Genomic DNA, 19,542 nt, shown 5'->3' with positions numbered 1-19,542 from the left:
CTTTCCTCTGCAGCCAATTTCCTTCTGCTCTCTCCCCAAAGTGGCCAGTGAAAGACCCTTTCTTTTACAACTTCCTCTTTGGTGAGGTGACCCTCTGATCAGTTTAGTTAAGAGATTGAAGTCCCTTACCAGGTAATAGTTTGCTTAGTTACTTTTTCCCTGGAGTTCAAACGGAAAAACTGGTATGCCCTGGGTAGAGAAGCTCTTTGTTCTAAGATGCACCATGTGAATGGATGATCATCCAAGTTTAATGACTCTCTATTGTTAGCCCTGTGCCAGGTACAAGAATTTCTCCTGTCACTTCATGTGGGTTTTATCTCTCAATATGGAGGCAACAGACAGCAGAGAAGGCAAACAAGCTCCACATTCAAACTAGGATTTGCAATCTGACACAGATACAGAGAGCCTCCAATATCAACCAGTATTCCCGTAAGTAGTCACACTGACCATGACAGATATTACTCCAAGTGAGTAAGGGTAGCAGAACCTGGACTAAATATATTGATGCAGCTCCAGCTCTCCCTAAGTCTATGTCTACAGAGCCCTGCGGTTTGGAATAGGGGGACGTAAATTGCAGCACACACTTAACTCCCCATGTGGGTGTGAACTAAACGGTACATAGTTCACTTTTATGTAGTTCTCTTTAAACAGCAATTCACACCATCACAGTCCAAAATGTGGGGCGATGCAGACAAGCCCTCAGCATAGGCACTTATATAACTGAAGCCAGTTAAAACAATACTCCACATTGTGGTCTCAAATCATCATTTCACTGGCCTTTGGGAGTTTTGGCCTGATCAGACTTTGACTGTTCATCTTTGATGAGCTAGTATGACCCTTATCCATGCAAAGTACATTTGATAATGTTTTAAACTTGGATGCGTAAAATTAGAGACGGAGTTAGGTACCTAAGTAAGAGGCCTGATGTGCTCAGTAATTCATCGCACCCTAACTTTGGGTGAGGTGCTTAAACTGCTCTTGCTTGTTTAAGGAGCTAATGCACCCTGCATTTACTGATGAGACAAAGTTCAAACGCTCCTGTTGGAAAAGACAGTCTGACCAAATCGCTGGGAATAGGTACTGATATTCTGTCTTCTTGAGGCACCACATCATACTCTCAAGACAGTGTCATGAAAGGAGGAGGACTGACATGACATGACAGTCAATTCAGGTTTCCCGTCACCAAGTATATGGATATCTCTAGGGTAGAAGAGAGAGATCTACAGCTCTCCTGGATGGTCAACTCAATTGGGAAGGTACTGGGTACACTGCTATTTGAACCTTAATGCCTCCCTGAGAAAAGGCAGAGAGACAACTGGTTGTCAGGCAATTGCTCACTAAATCATCTATGGACATTGATGACTGCAGTAACTGTTGCCTTTTTTGAGCAAAGTTATTCAATGGGGGTGGGAAAGCAACTAGGATACCATCTGTAGTCCTCACCTTTCCTTGTTTCCTGTTACTCAGATTTCTAATATGGGAATGGTACAGAGATTACACAAGGGTCTTGCATTCTGATGACCTCCTCCCAGTAATGAATAGAAGTCAGGTACCTTTGGTGACTTTTAAAGTAGTTTTTTTTTAAATGATGTCCTACCCATATATTTTATACAAATTAGGGTTGTACGAATCTATGAAAATATAGGAAAATATAATTGACTTCACCCCTAAAAAACCTTTAGCAGTTTCTCTTTTCTTTTCCTAGAAGACTCTTGCCTATTCATTCTGACACTGAGTTGTTTTCCACATTTGGATTCTATCTACTTCCATTGTGATTTGTGCAACATTAAGAATAATTTAGCCAAACAAAAAACAGAAAGGGGGAGGGAGAGAAAACAGTAAGTCATTGGCCATGTGCTACAATTTTGATAATGCTGTTGTAGAATTTCTGTTATAGCATACTTGCCATGCAACAATCAAGTAAAAACTGGTCACAACAAACAGTAGACAGAACTCACTTAGCCTGGTCACACCAAATATCTATATTTTTCCTGAACCATACTAAGAAAGCAGTAGCAGAAAGAAGATAATATACTGTACAGTATAAAAACAGAGGGACCTGATTCTCAGCTGATGTAAACTGGCACAGCTCCAGCTGAGGACCTGTGCTCTTAGCTTTCAATGGTGCTATGACAATTTACATCACCTGAGGTTCTGGCTCACAGTTTTCACAATAAAAAAGTCAAAACTGACCAGCAGTTACTAATCTATGATATTTAACATATGGAAATATTGGTGAATTCAAAAAGTAATGAAAAATTTTCAGCACTTTAGAGAGAAACATTTTGAAACTGTTAGGAGCATTTACTTTTTAAAAATTAAATACAAATATTCAATAAGAGTTTAACAAACATATAACAAGTGTAAGTATAGAAAGTATTTGCTTTTTTTAAAAAAGGAAAGACAAGCAATGCTACATCTAATAAAACAGAGAACTACCAGTAGAGTTATTTAGCAAGCAAATTTTTCTGATATGTAAATACCAGGTATTTTTCGTAAATTTAACGGAGTTGAAATACCTCAGCTTTTCAATGTATTCTTTTCAATAGTGTCCACTCTGTACAGTGTATTTAAAATGTTTCAAAATGTATTATTGGAGTCCTTCAGACTTCTTTCCAGTACTGTACGTAGGGCCCTACCAAATTCACAGTCCATTTTGATCAATTTCAAGTCCGGGGGTGTTAAAATTCGTCAATTTCATGTTTTCATGTGTTTACATCTGAAATTTCAGTGTCCTAACCATGAGGGTCTCAACCCACAAGGTACCTGAAGGTGGGTCTGATCCCCCACATCCCTCCGCCAGCAGCCCTGCAGGGGAAAGACAAATCCTGTCCCTCCCCAGCCTGGTGGGGACCCACAGACAGGAGCCCCCTGGCTGGGGTGCTCCCAGCAGCAGGGGGAGATCAAACACACTTTCACAAGCCTCAAGCTGCAGGAAAACGCCAGGGCTGCTGTCCAGCATGGGAGCTTCCTGCAGCAGGGTGAGGCACTCGGGGGTGAGTCTGATGTCCCCGAGAGCAGCCGTGCAGGGACCTGCAGCTAGGGGTTTCTGGCTGGGGTGCTCCCAGCAACAAGGGGGAGATCAGATTTCACGGGGAAGGGCTTATTTCATGGTCCGTGACACATTTTTCATTGTCTTGAGATTGGTAGGGCCCTATACATAGTTAAGCAAATAAATTCCCAGGGAAGGCCTGAAAGGTTCAGAAGACTAGCAATGTGATATGGAACCTTTCATCTGTAGATTGCAGTTATTTAAATAGTTGTGATCCAATAGCTGGAGTCATCCAGATAAAATTAGTTTACTTGGTGGCCTTAATCTACTTTCTGGTGGACAGGTATCCACATCATAAAAACCACAACAGGTACTCATGCTGATTGTCTTAAGGACTGAATAAAAAAGGAAACTAAACTAATTCATCTGACCCCCCTTAGGTAGTTGAGGTCAAAGCAGAATGGTGGGGCAGTGAAAGCAACTTCACTAGTTGCTACCCATGCCGGATCCAGTTTTCAAGTACGTAAAACGTTGTTACAAAGAAGAGGAAGAAAAATTGTTCATCTTAACCTCTGAGGATAGGACAAGAAGCAATGGGCTTAACTTGCAGCCAGGGAGGTTTAGGTTGGACATTAGGAAAATCTTCCTAACTGGAAGTAAGGAATCAATTGCTTAGGGAGGTTGTGAATCTCCATCATTGGAGATTTTTACGAGCAGGTTAGACAAACACCTGTCAGGAATGGACTAGATAATACTTAGTCCTGTCATAAGTGCAGAGGACTGGACTAGATGACCTCTCAAGGTCCCTTCAAGTCTTATGATTCTATTTTGTGGATAAATAGAGGACTTCCATCCTCAGGACTGTCAACCTGGCAAACATTAAACAAACATTAACAAACATTAAATTCACTTCACAAAAAACCGAAAATAAAACAGTGATGAATTAACATGAATGAGTACCAGTCACGTAAAAAAAAGCACACTGACAAATGTCCATCAATCCTTCATGTTTCACCAATGAGGGTACTTTGTAATTCCTGGAATTTTATGGCATATCCCATTTTAGCCTATCATATATGAAATTACAAGGAGGCAATGTGTGTATTAAACAGGCTATCATTAAGAGAAGCCACTAATAATACGGAAAACTGTTTTCTGTTCTGTGCTCTTAAATACAAATTAACTTTATGGTCCTGTATTTGGCTCTGCAGATTAAAGACAAAATCTGGAGCCAGATCACACAGCACTGAGATATTAAAGCAGCATAACATTCTATTTCTTACGTATTAGAAAAAAAATGTTTGCATCTCTGGAGATATTCCATATATTATGAATACAAAAGAAAAATTAGATTAATTGATGGTGATGTGAGTCCCTATGCAAATACATATATTCTCTTTTGCATGAATATTTCAGTTTAGTAATTTAATCAGCAGGACAAAGCAGACTGGAAAAAAAACCTATTAATTAACATGGTTTGTTTCTCTTTGGAATTCTGCTGGATCTCAGCAATACACAAAAATACAAGCAAGGTTCATGAACTCCAGCTGATGAAAGCTGTAGTTCCATTGCTTACACCAAGGTGGATTTCAATTAAGGTTTATTTATACATAATCATAGTGCTTGTAACAATTTTGGAAATGCAAATTCTTACACAGTAACTCTTCCCAGTTATAGATTCATAGACTCCAGGACTGGAAGGGACCTCAAGAGGTCATCGAGTCCAGTCCCCTGCCCTCATGGCAAGACCAAATACTGTCTAGACCATCCCTGATAGACATTTATCTAACCTACTCTTAAATATCTCCAGAGATGGAGATTCCACAACCTCCCTAGGCAATTTATTCCAGTGTTTAACCACCCTGACAGTTAGAAACTTTTTCCTAATGTCTAACCTAAACCTCCCTTGCTGCAGTTTAAGCCCATTGCTTCTTGTTCTATCCTTAGAGGCTAAGGTGAACAAGTTTTCTCCCTCCTTATGACACCCTTTTAGATACCTGAAAACTGCTATCATGTCCCTTCTCAGTCTTCTCTTTTCCAAACTAAACAAACCCAATTCTTTCAGCCTTCCTTCATAGGTCATGTTCTCAAGACCGTTAATCATTCTTGTTACTCTTCTCTGGACCCTCTCCAATTTCTCCACATCTTTCTTGAAATGCGGTGCCCAGAACTGGACACAATACTGTAGCTGAGGCCTGACCAGCGCAAAGTAGAGCGGAAGAATGACTTCTTGTGTCTTGCTCACAACACACCTGTTAATGGATCCCAGAATCACGTTCGCTTTTTTTGCAACAGCATCACACTGTTGACTCATATTTAGTTTGTGGTCCACTATAACCCCTAGATCCCTTTCTGCCATACTCCTTCCTAGACAGTCTCTTCCCATTCTGTATGTGTGAAACTGATTGTTCCTTCCTAAGTGGAGCACTTTGCATTTGTCTTTATTAAACTTCATCCTGTTTACCTCAGACCATTTCTCCAATTTGTCCAGATCATTTTGAATTTTGACCCTATCCTCCAAAGCAGTTGCAATCCCTCCCAGTTTGGTATCATCTGCTAACTTAATAAGCGTACTTTCTATGCCAATATCTAAGTCATTGATGAAGATATTGAACAGAGCCGGTCCCAAAACAGACCCCTGCGGAACACCACTCATTATACCTTTCCAGCAGGATTGGGAACCATTAATAACTACTCTCTGAGTATGGTTATCCAGCCAGTTATGCACCCACCTTATAGTAGCCCCATCTAAGTTGTATTTGCCTAGTTTATCGATAAGAATATCATGCGAGACTGTATCAAATGCCTTAATAAAGTCCACCGCTTCTCCCTTATCCACAAGACTCGTTATCCTATCCTATCCTAACGTTGTTTCGTTGCTGATCAATTAGGGAACATGCTAGTTTAAAGTTGCACAATGCTCCCTTATAACGCTGCCTGCTGCTGCTGCCTGCTTTGTCCACTGCTTGCAGGATTCTCTGGAAGAGCAGCCCCTCCTTGTGGGGATTAGAACTGGGGGGGGGCTGGCAGCCCCACCTCCCCCATCAGCTCCCCTAAATTCCCTGTAATGTAAGGTATGTGGCTCGGCAGCTGCTCAGCAGCAGTTCAGCTGTCCCTCCCGCCACTGCTGTGCCGTTCCTGCCCTCTGACTTGGAGCTGCTCCCAGGAGCTTCCTGCTTGCTGGTGGAGGAGGGGGATGCTGATATCATGATGTCCCCCTGCTCCTGCCCCCCACCCCCGCTCTGTACCCCCTCTCCACAAAGCTGACAGAAAGGAGGAAGCTTGCTGGAACCTGTTGTTTCCGGTCTGATCTGCTTAAAAGGGCAACATACTTCAGGTGGGGTCAGCATACTTAAAGGGGCAATGCAAGTGACTCTCACTCACTCATGCACACACCCCCCAGCACTTTGGAAAGTCAGCGCCTGTGCAGCCATGCATATGCTGTCAGAAGAAGGGAGTGGTGCGCTCCAGCTCGATAGTGTGGGCTCATCATCATGTTCAGTTTTTGCAGGGAGGTGTTTACAGCTATTGCTCTGCATCTATTATGTTTCCTCCCTCCTGCCTCAGTCCATGCTGCCTTGTAGAGTGTGAGGCTACATTAACAGCAGCATATTAACCCTTGAGGGCTCAGCCGAGTGCTGGTTCATTATTTATCAGCAAGGCAATCCCTGGGAAATATTCCACCCTTTTACTCCAGGACCTCAACCAAGCTTCATAATCATTCATTGCTGTGTACAATATTAAACTGTTTGTTTAAAAATGTTTAAAACATATTGTATATGTATCTAATGTCTTGTCTGGTGAAAAAAAATTCCCTGGAACCTACCTCCCTCCATTTACATTAATTCTTATGGGGAAATTGGATTCGCTTGACATTGTTTCGCATAAAGTCACATTTTTCAGGAACATAACTACAACATTAAGTGAGTCGTTACTGTAATTTAACTTCAATTTTTCCTACATTTTTAAACTGGAGAAAATTACGGAAAAGACTAGATATACATAATATTATAGTTATGATTTTGTCTTCACAACATTGCCTACCTGAATATTCCATCAGTTCTGAAGGGACTAGTAACATTCAGACTAACTTTCTTCTGTTCATAACATGGGGATTTGCATTTTAATACACCCTAAAAGAGAATAAAAAGTAATATCAGTGTGGGAAAATTAAAAAAACCTCCATACTTAATGATTACAAACAAGGCAACAACATTAATTCTGGCATTTCCTGGCCTTTGAGTACCTATCTTAATATAGTCTATTGTCTGGAAAATTGCTAATTTCCCCTCCCCCGCAAGAAAATAAGTGATGCTTGCTTTCCTAAATACAGACAATAGCACATCTCCTGCAAATAAATGCAGATTATAAAATGTAGGAAGCCTCTTTCCTGTGATCCTGGAATCCCTTATTCTCAGCCGATGGGCACCTTCAGTACACTTTTCACTACGCAACCAAGCCATGCATGGATGTGCAATGCAGACATCTTTAAGCTCAACTATCTCCATACTAAGAGAAAAACAAAACGTAAAATGTATTGTGCATGAACAGCATGGAGTTTTCAGAGTTATACCCATAACTCAAAATCAAAACCAACTTTCACAAGAACATTTAAAGAAACTTCTCCACTGTAACAGCTATTTCAATGCCAAATTTAATCAGTCTCACCCTCCCTCCAGTCATTCTGTCTAGAAAGCTGTTTATAAAAAGAACTACACAATTTTCTTTTTCTATATTGGGAAATTGGATTTTTCCTCTACTTGTCTCAAAAAATTGCTTAACTGGTTGTGGAAAGTTTGAGTAAAACAAATCATTTTTTGGGAGAAACCAAATTTTCTTATTAGAGCCTAGATGATGAAAATTTCAGAAACTAGTCTGTGATTGAAAGCAGGGTGAGAGGAAAGCATTTTGCAATCTGAGCTACAGCGATCACAGACTCTCCTGGTACCTTTAAACGCATATTTCTCATACAGTTATCCATACTTTTTTCTTAGAAACATAAAACAGGTCATAACATTTACAGCTGACCTCGTTAACCAAAATTCTCCTACACCCACTTGGCTAACAGTGGAGAAACACTGTTGCAAATGAGGCTGAACTGTCACCCACATAAGTTTCAGAAGAGTCCCATACACACTTTTTCCTAATATTAAACTAATCATGTGATAATGGTTTCAGCACATTCCAAGAATTATGGAATTATACATACATAAACGCTAGATACTACAGATCTATGTTTTATTTAGGACTCAAACAGAAATGGTCAAACAAGTAACTTGTCTCATCAAGAAACAGGTCTATGTCACAAGTACTAGTTTTTACCACTTGGCAGTGGTCCCCAACCTTTTCCGTTGGGCGGGCGCCAGACGACTAGCTGCCAATGACCATGGCCGCCGGACAAGCAGCCACCTAAATGCCGCCGTGAAGCGGTAACGTCAAGAGGCATCACCGCCAAAATGCCGCCATGAAGGAGCATCATCAATTCGGTGGGATTTCTGGGATTTTGGCAGTAGCGCTTCTTGACGTTGCCACTTCTCGGTGGCATTTCGGCGGCTGCTTGTCCGGCGGCCAGTAGGGGGCACACATGGCGCCCACGGGCACCGCATTGGGGACCCCTGACTTAGGATATCTCTGCACAGCAAAAAAAAAAAAAAAAGGAGGGAGGCGGGAAAAAACCCTCTGACAGCAAGTCTCAGAGCCAGGGCCAACCAACTTGGGCTCACAGTGCTTGCACTAGGGGGCTAAAAATAGCAGCATAGACAGGCATTCCTGATTATGCTGGAGTCTGCGCTCTGAAACCCAGCAAAGGGGGTGGATCTCAGAGCCCAGGCTCCAGCCCAAGCAGGAACTTATGTACTGCTGTTTTTAGCCCTGTAGCCTGAGCCCCACAAGCCCAAGTCAGTTGACCTGCCACAGGTCAATGGACGAATCACTAGGTGTAAAATGTTCAAACGCATCTAAGTGATGTAGGCGTCCAAGTTCCATTTTCAAAAGTAACTAGGCACTAAGAGTCAGATTTTTAAAGGTATTTAGGTGCCTAAAGATGCAGATGGCTGCTCACCATGATTTTCAGAAGTGCCTACGTGCTTAACTCCCACTGAAAATCCCACTAGGTGCCTATCTCCATCTTTAGGCACTTAAATATCTAAGTCCCATTGACAATTAATAGGACTTAAGCTTCTAAGTGCCTAGGTCACTTTTGAAAATGGAAGTCCCTTAGATGCTTTTGAAATTTTTACCCCAAGCCTTGTTTATATTTGATATATCATTTGAACTGGTTGGGAGTTTTTCAACAAAATATTTTTTGTTTGAAAAATGTCAACTTGTCAAAACTGAAATGTTTCAGGCCCAGGGTGGAAATGGTGCAGGGGAGAGAAAAAGGCAAATAGAAAGACACCCCAGAATAGCCGTTAGCCCAGTGGTTAAGTTACTCACCTGAAATGTAGGCGACCTGGGTTCAAGTCCCCTATCAGCCTGATTTGGCACGGGAACTTCATTCTGAGTCTCCTACGTCCCAACTGAGTGCCCTAACCATTGGGGTTTTGGCTATTCTGCAGTAGGGATGTGTTTGTATCTATTGGTTTGTCTCTCTAATTCTTATTTCAAAAGGTCCAGTTTTCATTTTGATAAGGAACTAAAACAAATGCTGAAACAATGTAATTTTTCACAAAATTAGATTTTTGTTTTACTGTCAACCCTACCATGTAAGTCCAAGAATTTTTGTGAGTGATTTACAGGAACATTCACATTTTTTCAAATGACATACACAGTACTTACAGCAGGGTCAATACGGCTGACTTTAGATTTCAGAGAGAAAGTCATTGTTGTACCTCCTACTCCACTTACAGTCTTCGAAACCAACAACAACATTGCTTCAGCAGGATGTAGAAAGCGACTAGTGAATTCCACATTTATATTTATTTGGCTCCTAGTTAAAAAAATAATAAAGGAATCACTTTTTTAGAATTAAATAAATTAAACTCACAAATTACTACCAAAGAAATCTGGAGGGTCATTTCAGTACCAGAACATTTTAAAAAGATTTTTGAAGAGAGGGTGGAGAAAAGGAGAATTACTTTTGAATTCGCCAACATGCAATGCTGTGTCCAAAAGCTGTTTTTGTTTGTTAATAAAAAGGGAGGAGAGGGAAGGAGAGAGAGTGAGAAATAATAATCTAGAAAAAATGTGTTTGTTTACTTGTACTATCAATGTAAAGTTTATATATTAAATGTTATTGTTTTTATACTCTTGTGCAGAAAGTGCCACCTTTTCCTTGTATTTTTCTTCTATGATAACAATTACCGGTAAGTTTATTTTGTGTTCCCTTTCATCCAAGAGAAGTTTAGAAGTTAAACAATTAGATACTTTACTACAAATATTGTGGGCCAAATCCAGAAGTCGTTAAGCAAACTCTCATTCAAGTCCTATTGGGTGAGGGCTGAATAAAAACAAATAAGGCTTTCAGGATTTAGCATATAATTAGAGATGAAGGAAGAACTGCTCTTGTGAAAATGAAGACTGTGTAGGTGATAAAGCCACAAAACCCACACAGAATGAGATTTTAAAAGGTGTGAAAGAAGTATGATTTGTCCTAGCCCTAGGATAATGAGAGATTAATTATCATTATATTATTGAAGAATAAGCTTGGGTTTGTAGGACTTTGTGCCAATAAACATCTTAGAATGGTACTCAGGTCAGAAAAAAAACAGTGCATGGGTGAAAAACAGAAGGTTGTTTTAAAGCATGGGAATTACAGAAGCTAAAAAGACACAGTATTTCAGAAAAAAAAGATTATATGCTATGAAATATGGTAATAATACAGGTACTCAGAAAGGAGAATGAGGAGTACTTGTGGCACCTTAGAGACTAACAAATTTATTTGAGAATAAGCTTTCATGGGCTAAAACCCACTTCATTGGATGCATGCAGTGGAAAATACAGTAGGAAGATATACATACTCAGAGGACATGAAAAAATGGGTGTTGCCATACTAACTATAAGGAGAGTAATCATTAAGGTGGGCTATTATCAGCAGGAGGAAAAAAAACTTTTGTAGTGACAATCAGGATGGCCCATTTCCAACAGTTGACAAGGTGTGAGTAACAGTAGGGGGGGAAATTAGCACCGGGAAATAGGTTTTACTTTGTGTAATGACCCATCCACTCCCAGTCTTTTTGCTGATACAGACTAACACAACTACCACTCTGAAACCTGTCAGAAAGGAGAGGCTCCCAGATTTTGTGGGCTGCTTGAATTGTAATCACTTAAAATATAAAGTAGAAAAAAGTGAAAACTTAAACTATGAGGTCATCTGGTTAAAACTTTTGGTTAATCCAGTTAATACCAATGCCCTGCCGATTCATAGAAGCAGCCCTAGAAAAACAGCAGACTGAATGTAGCAGATGGTAGAAGACTACTGTACAACAATGTTCCTGAAGTTTATCTTAGCTCAAAATTACTAGAAAGTTAAAGTTACACATGTGATAGTGTTATTTCTGGAGCAGAAATATCTCTGGTATTAAAATCAAGAAAAACAACAACAGAGGAATACAATGACAGCCAGAGGAAGAGATGGCATGCATGTTAAACAATTACTAATGAAAAACCGACTAGTTAGCTATTTTTAATAATTGTGATTTTACACCTTCAAATAATGTACTGTATCTAAATTAAGTGAATACAGAGGATGACTTATCTTTAGAGAAACAGAAACACAAAGTATTGTTCTGGCAAATTATCCTCGACCTGGAGCTCTCTAGCAAACGACAAGCGGAATTCCACATGCTTTAAAGTTTTTGGCCATTGGTAGCAGAAGTAGTGGGTTGGCATCCAAAATTTTCCCCCTTTCCCAATGATAGTTGTACGCCATCTGTGATTTAAACTGTCACCACTGGAACATTCTGGTCAATTCCTAACCGAGCAGGAAATGAAGGTGCCCCAATATTGTAAGTCATTCATAAAATAGTGACTGAAGGAGTGCCTTAAAAACATAGAGCAATAGAAATACGAGGAGAAAAAAACCAGCATCTCAAAAACAATTTCCTCTTCATACTCTCAGAGGTGAGTGAGAATCCTGCCAGAATGATATTTTTCACTGAAGCAGAATTACAGGATAAGTAATTTCCTTTTCTTCTTAAACAGCCATCTAGCTAGTGGAATGCACTGAGCCCCAGCCTACCCAGTACCTACAAATACTGCTAAGCATTTTGTTAAAACATGCAGCAGCCACCCCCTCCCAAAAGGCAAGATACTACGAATCTGAGATGCTTTTGGTACTTGAGAACTATTTGTATTACAAACATCCACAAAGTCAAGAGCACAGTAAAGCTGATCAAAATAGAAGATATGCATTTAGGTCATCTTGATGCAAGGTTGCCCAAAGTCAGAAAAGATTCAGAGGCAATTGATTTAAGGTTGTCCTAAGCCACAGTAGTTTAAGAGGCAATATGTGTAATGCTGTGGTCGGTCCAAAATGTGGGAGAAGCTTGTATTGGTTGTGCTGAACCAGGGTGACATACATATAAAAATTTTAACTTATTAAGTGGGGGGTTGGGGAATGTATGAATGCTGCAAATGAACTATTAATATGAACTACTATTATCTGTAAAATAAATATTAGTCATTCAATATTTGTATAGGATAACAACTTTGCATAGTGCTTTACTGAGATTGAAGGGATGCACGGCCCTTGTCCCGGACAGCCTGCAAGCTAAATGTGACCCAGAGAGCAAACAAAACGGACAAAGGAAAGTGGTAGGTAAAGGAGAGTTAAAACAAAATGGAAACAATGTATCAGGAAGGTCAATAAAAGAAGAGTTGATAGTACAGGCATGTAAATCAGTGGCAGCAAGGAAAGCAAAAATTGTGGGTTTTAAAGGGGGAGAGAAAGGATGTATGGTGCAGGAAGAGAGATGTTGTACCAGGCCTAGAGAGCACCATGAAAAAAAAGATTCAGAATTGAGAACGAGAGAAAACAAAGGGAGCAACAAGAGAAGAGTGGTCAGAACACAAGATCTGATTAAGGGAGTGATGGCAGGTCTATATGGGGCAGAGCTGTAAGAGAGAGGCTGAGAAATATGAAAGACAGAAAACCAAATCTAGGGCTTACCAAAAATTCTCTAGCCTTAACCAATTGAGAACTCCACTCCAGTTGGGCTCAGAAAAGTTGGGTTTATGTGAAACTTGCTTAATTGCTTTCAGATAAAGTGGTCAGGTTTTTAGCTGGGATAAATCAGTGTAGCTTGACTTCAGTGGAGCTATGCTCCAATTTATGCTGTGATCTGTTTCATCACCAGACCAACACAGGATCAAGGGGGGGACAAAGGAGGTTTAAAGTCACAGCTTCTCCCATGCTCAGTGTCAAATGTAAACTCAGACAAAACTAGCCTTTTGTCTCCTTGTGGAACAACTTCAGATAACCCTATTTATTCTCTCACTACTTTCGTGGTGAACTCCACTCCAAGCTCACTGCTGTGGGCATGTTTGTTATAAAGTGTTCAGAGGGGTCTGAAAATCATTATTAGCTTAATCTTGTATAGTCCATCATCATCAAACAAACAACCCAACCAGCCAAACTTTAACCTCTGTATTTTTAAATTTAATTAAGCAGATTTAGTTTTCTGCATAGGAAGAGTCAGAAAAAAGTTGTTTTTATTGGGAGTGACATAGGTTCATAGAATTTCAAATCTGAAAGGACCCTTAAATGATCTAGTCTGACTTCCCGGATATTAAATCATTAAATTTAACTCACTATCCCTGTACTGAGCCCGGTAACTTGGTTTAGCTAAAGCATATCTTCCAGAAAGACATCTAATCTTGATTTGAAGACACTTGTTCCAGTGGTTAATCACCCTTCCTGTTAAAAAAATTGTGCCTAATTTCTAATTTGAATTAATCTAGCTTCAGCTTCTAGTCACGGGTTCTAGTCAGGCCTTTTTCTGTTAAAGACTCTTTTAATACTCACCTGAGTATTTGTAGATTGTAAACAAGCCACTTCTTCTTTTTGATAAACTAAACAGATTGAGCTCTAAGTCTCTCAGTAAAACATTTTCTTCAGCCTTTGAATCATTTTTATGGCTCTTTTCTTCATTCTCCCCACTTATTAAACATCCCTTTTTAGAACATGGACACCAAAACCGTGTGCAGTATTCAAGCATTGGTCTTATTGATGCTTTAAACAGAAGAAAAAAAATCACCTCCCTATACCTACTCACGCCATCATTCATAACTTTTAGAAACTCTAATGATTTTTTATATTGGCCACATGTCTCTCTCAAACTGAAGTCCCCCATAACAACAACACAATTCTTTTTTCCACACACTACATACAGGTAATTAAGGAGTAACAGATCCTGAGGTCTATAACAGAGTCCTGCCAGTGCCAGTACCCTTTCCTGGGCTTTAATAGTTAGCACACTGATTCATATATAGTCAAGATCTGTGGTTTTGAGTTATCAATAACCCTGAAGCAGGTGATGGTATCTTTAATACAGAATGCCATTCCCCACCTCTTTTATGCCCTCTATCCTTCCTGAATAGGTTATTACCAGTGATTTTAACATTCCAGTCATGGAAATAATCCCACCAGGTTTCAGTAATGCCGATCAGTAACAACACAGCATTACCCAGTTATACTTTCTGTATATATTTATAATAGGGGCATTATTTAATATACATTTTTGATCATCTTAACAGAACACTGTATTTATGCTGACCCTTCTTTGAATTTTTAAAAGGAAACTGTCTTCATTAGCAATACTTTTTATATTAACCCCTTCTACCAGCTTGAATAGTTTATTTTCCTACAAACTGTGACCTTTGCTTTCCATACATGGATTCATTGCATCTGCACTTCAATTGTCCAGAGGATCCAGCATTGCTTACTTCTAGCGGGACTACTCATCACATCTGGTATTTTGCAGTTAAGCTACATACACTGAAAGACCTGTACCCAGACATACGACCAATCACATACATAAAGTGCAGAATATTCAACAATCAAACACAGAGGAAGCAGGACACATGCTAGACCAGGGGTTCTCAAACTGGGGGTCGGGACCCCTCAAGGGGTTGTGAGCTGTCAGCCTCCATCCCAAATCATGCTTTGCATCCAGCATTTATAATGGTATTAAATATATTTAAAAGTGTTTTTAATTTATAAAGGGGGTTGCACTCAAGAGGCTTCCTATGTGAAAGGGGTCACCAGTACAACAGTTTGAGAACTACTGTGCTAGTCATAGAAGTTGGGTTTTCAGTTAGTAAATATCCATTGCAACAACAGTTTCCAAACATTTTACATCACTTCGTGACCCTTACGTCAGTTAAGTTTCAGAAATTTAGAGTATAGAAAGAACGACATGTTGTAGCTTTACAATTCTCATCTGGTGGAACTGGGAAGAGGTTAGTTAACAACATTAAAGCCTTGACATGTCCTCTTAACCTTTCAATCTTGATAGAGTATAACAATGAGAAATCAAAACTAAACAGCCTATTAGAAATGCTTCTTAGGTGCACAATCTAACCTAATGTGTTAACGTCAAAAAGGTGGATGGATTTGCTAAGTTAGCTCTAGTTGAAAGAAGAAAAAAAAAAGCTTTAGAACAGTAGATCCAGCTCAAGCTTAAATCTTTCATCATGATGGACACAAAAACATTTACCAGGAGAGAGGAGCTCCCTGCAGTGACTGAAGATATGTACTCTGAGTTCTGTTGAGCTAATCTGTAAATATGCCATTGATGAGTTACTCTGGATTCAGACCAATTTCACAAGGAACAGAATTTGATACTTATACTGTTTTTTGTCTGTGTTTATAAGTGAATACATTCTATTGTTCCTCTACAAACTTTTATACTTATGAATTGCTAAATCTATCAGGACGTCATATTCAATAAAACTAAACAGATGGTTACTTACTTTGAGGCAATGATGACAGTGTTTCCTTTAGGCAATAAGAAATCAGCAGACTCTCTTCCTACAATTGTAGCATTGTACACCAAAGGTTTAAAGCTTGGGTTTTTCAGACGTACCTATCATAACAATCGATAGAAAAGTTATTCTACTTTTACTTATTTACTGTTAGAATTGAAACATGCATCCATCGCTCAGTGTTTGGGAGCACACATGCTAAGTATAACATAGAATATACCCTTTTAGCTACAAATTAAGTCATCAGACTCTCACCCTGGAATAAAGCCTTTAAACATATATCAATATAGTCCAGTGTTTTGTGTCATTCTTGTGGATCTGCTAGGAAATCCATATAGAACTATGCAGATCACATATTTCCAGTGGGAGAGCAGACGCTCTTCCCCTAGATCTTTCAACCGCTAGAAGAAACAGCGGTTGAATCGCTCCCATTGGATCCTGCAAGCACTGTAACCCCACATCAGCAGCTACTCTCTAGTTCCTCTCTCTCTCTGATCCCAGAAAGCCACAACTAGACCTGTGGAGAAGCTCCTGCACTGATTGAAATCAGTGGAGGAAACAGCTGTGGAAATCAGGGCCCCAAATTTGAGGAAAAGAAAAAAGGGGCCATTCTTCCTCATTCTATAATCTCTGTATTGAGTAGCAGAGGGGAACATGTGATCCATTAATACAAAAACGTGTGTTTTATGTATGTGTAATATATATACTACATAAATGGTAAGTTTTAGTGCTGGGAGTGATTCAGACCTAAATCCAGATATATCGGTACCTGTCTAACAACAGTAGCATGGAGAGCTCCAGTAAATTCAACAGTCTTCTTGGGTAAATACTGAGGGAGCCTTTCGTACAAATAGACGCAGAGCATAAGCATCATGACTGGGTTTGGATCACAGATGTCGGTGGCCTAATTTTAAACAGGAAAAAAAGATCAACAACCACCAGTTATTTAATCTAGTCTCATGTGTATAATTGATAGTGATTTATTAAGATACAGAATTTGACATGTAAAATACCTCATTAATGTGCACACTTGTTTTAAAATTGCTCTTTTTTAAAAAAAAGTTTTGAGTTGGTTGCATAACTGATATGAACAATTTCATTACCATCTTGAATATGAATCTTTTCTCAGCATATGAAAATGTCAAGAGGATCAATGATAGAGTCTAGTAAGAAAACGCATGAACTGTACAATGAAATGAAGAAAGTTATTGTGCACCTTTCTTCTCTAGTTTGGGGGAAAACAAGCATTCATTTCACTAGAAAGGGAATAACAGAAAAAATAAATAAAACTCAGTGATTGGAGAAATACATCTCTTAAGCAGTTTTCTAATAAGCCAACTTTTATTTAACATTTACCTTTTAAAATTTCCTAACCAAACTCATACTTATTATTTCTACATAAACATTTTTAAAGTTACAAATTTCTGTAAAATTAAAGTTACTACATGATAATACAATAACACCTATCTCTTACAGAGCCCTTTACAAATGGAAGTTGGTATCATTACCCCCTCAATATATTCGTTTTGAGAAAAATATCAATTCAAATGACAAGAAATGCAGATCAAGTTAAGTCTTTATTGCTCAGAGACTTTAAATAGGTCATTATTTACAGAAAGCTAAAACTCTTACACCAAGTGTCTGCATGGACTTTTCACACCCTTCATCATATAATGAAGAAATAAAAATTCTTAGTTTATAAGATCAGAAGGGACCACTTTGATCATCTAGTCTGACCTTCTGCATAGCACAGGCCACAGAACTTCCCTGAATTAATTCCTGTTTTAAAGACAGCCAATTTAAATATAATATCCTGTCTTGATTTAAAAGTTGCCAGTGACAACATCCACCACCACCAGCAATTTGTTCTAAATGTTAATTACCCTCAATGTCAAAATTTTGCACCTTGTTTCCAATCTGAATTTATTTAGCTTCAACTTCCAACCGTTTAACCATGATATACCTTTCTCTGCCAGACTGAAGAGCCTACCATTTAACTTTGTTCCCCCATGTAGGTACTCACAGACTGTGATGAAGTCATCCCTTAATGTTCTCTTTGTTAGGATAAACATACTCAGCTCCTAGAGTCTATCACTATAAGGCACATTTTCCAATCCTTTAATCATCCTCATGTCTCTTCTCTGAACCCTCTTCCATTTATCAACATCTTTCTTGAATTGTGGACACCAGAACTAACACAGCATTCTAGTCGGGGGTCACACCAGAGAAACTCCCTCCTCTCTGTTCTGGTGCCCAGACCCACCACAGCCCCAAGCAGCTGGGTACAGCCATTACAAGAAAAATCCATCTAAGCCTCTTTCCTGAGCTTTCTGTAGGGATGAAGCATGCACAGTCCTGTCACATGTCAGACCTGTGAAGTGATAGAGCATGCTCAGTTGCTCTGGGAGGATGGCCCATATGTATATGTGAAGGGATGGATCATGCTCAGCTACTTTGTGCGGATGGTGCATGCACAGTATGGCTGGCACTAGGAGATGTGAAAACTTGAGCATGCTCAAGACAAAATCCTTGGAGAATTCCACTGCTACTCTAAGAAGTCTCTACTGTGCATGCACAAACTGCAATTTTAAAGGCTTATAACTTGGCCACATTTGGGCAGGTTTTCATGGTTATGGCAAAAGGCATATCCCTGACACAAAGGCCACCCTCTATCAAATTTCAAGTCCCTGCTCCAAAGCATCGGAGCATTAGAGTTTTCCAAAGAAAAGGTTGCCAAAATATTTTTATCATTCAAAACCAAAATGTTTCCTTAGCCTCATTCTCAGAAACAGCTGAACAGTATTGGCTGAAATTAAAAAAAAAAAAAAAAAAAAAGCAGGGTGAGAATGGAAAAATTCAGCCCAAATTGGGAAGCACTGGGCAATCTTAATAATAAACCATGCTACTAAACTATCTATAATTCAAAGTAGACCCTCCTCAGACTAACCGCAAGGACTCGGCTCACTTCTGAATCCTCTTGTCCTCCCCCGCCCGCAATCTGTTAAGACTTCAGGTCTCCCCTGCTCCTGACAGGTGAAAGATCCACCAGCCAAATTCAGGGTGCACCTCTTTTGGGAACTGGCCTTTTTAGTTTTTTAACCTTAACTCTGCCTCCACAATGCTGCAAGGAAGGTAAAAATCCCTCCTTGCCAATCTGTCTTGATGGGAAGTAATTCCCTCCTGATCCCAAAAACTGGCAGTCAGACCGACCCACAGCATTCCGGAAATGTAACTCAGTATAATTTTATAGCAGGGCAAGTGAAGCAGAGCAACAATAGTAGCTAGATGGTAACTGGGAAGGCTTTAAATTGAGAGAGAGGGCTGTGAGAAACAATCAGCTCCCCTCCTCCCCGAATTGGCCAATGGGAAACAGATAAGACCTTCCCTTAGGCACACTCCCACATGCACTCCGAGGTGCAAGGAGGAATTAGGCTACAGCATGGGCTCTCCCTCTCCGCCTCTTCCCAGGAGTTGGTCATCCTCCTGCTGGTCTGATCAAATCTCTCCCACCCTCTGCCCCCATCCGAGAGATGGGGAAGGCACAGGGGCATTCCTATGGAAAGCAAAACATTTTCCCTCAATGGTTATTGTATTTTTAATTAAACGTTATATGCTATCCAAAAGTA

At 39.7% G+C, this 19,542-nt stretch overlaps 1 protein-coding gene across 2 annotated transcripts in view; it reads right to left on the bottom strand.

Annotated features, from left to right (window-relative positions):
* CFAP47 (cilia and flagella associated protein 47) overlaps positions 1-19,542 on the bottom strand; it is a 647,660-nt gene that overhangs the window by 414,961 nt on the left and 213,157 nt on the right. For both annotated transcript variants that reach the window (XM_045022903.1, XM_045023700.1), the window contains 4 exons: positions 16,686-16,820; positions 15,905-16,017; positions 9,770-9,920; positions 7,037-7,125 (listed from right to left, as the gene is read on the bottom strand). In XM_045022903.1, the coding sequence (XP_044878838.1) occupies positions 7,037-7,125; positions 9,770-9,920; positions 15,905-16,017; positions 16,686-16,820 (488 nt within the window). The remainder of the gene's footprint in view (positions 1-7,036; positions 7,126-9,769; positions 9,921-15,904; positions 16,018-16,685; positions 16,821-19,542) is intronic.

The sequence above is a fragment of the Mauremys mutica genome, chromosome 1 (assembly GCF_020497125.1).
Source record: "Mauremys mutica isolate MM-2020 ecotype Southern chromosome 1, ASM2049712v1, whole genome shotgun sequence".
Taxonomy (NCBI): Eukaryota; Metazoa; Chordata; order Testudines; family Geoemydidae; genus Mauremys; species Mauremys mutica.
Note: the sequence above shows the minus strand (reverse complement) of the source record. Positions and strands in the feature narration are given on the sequence as shown.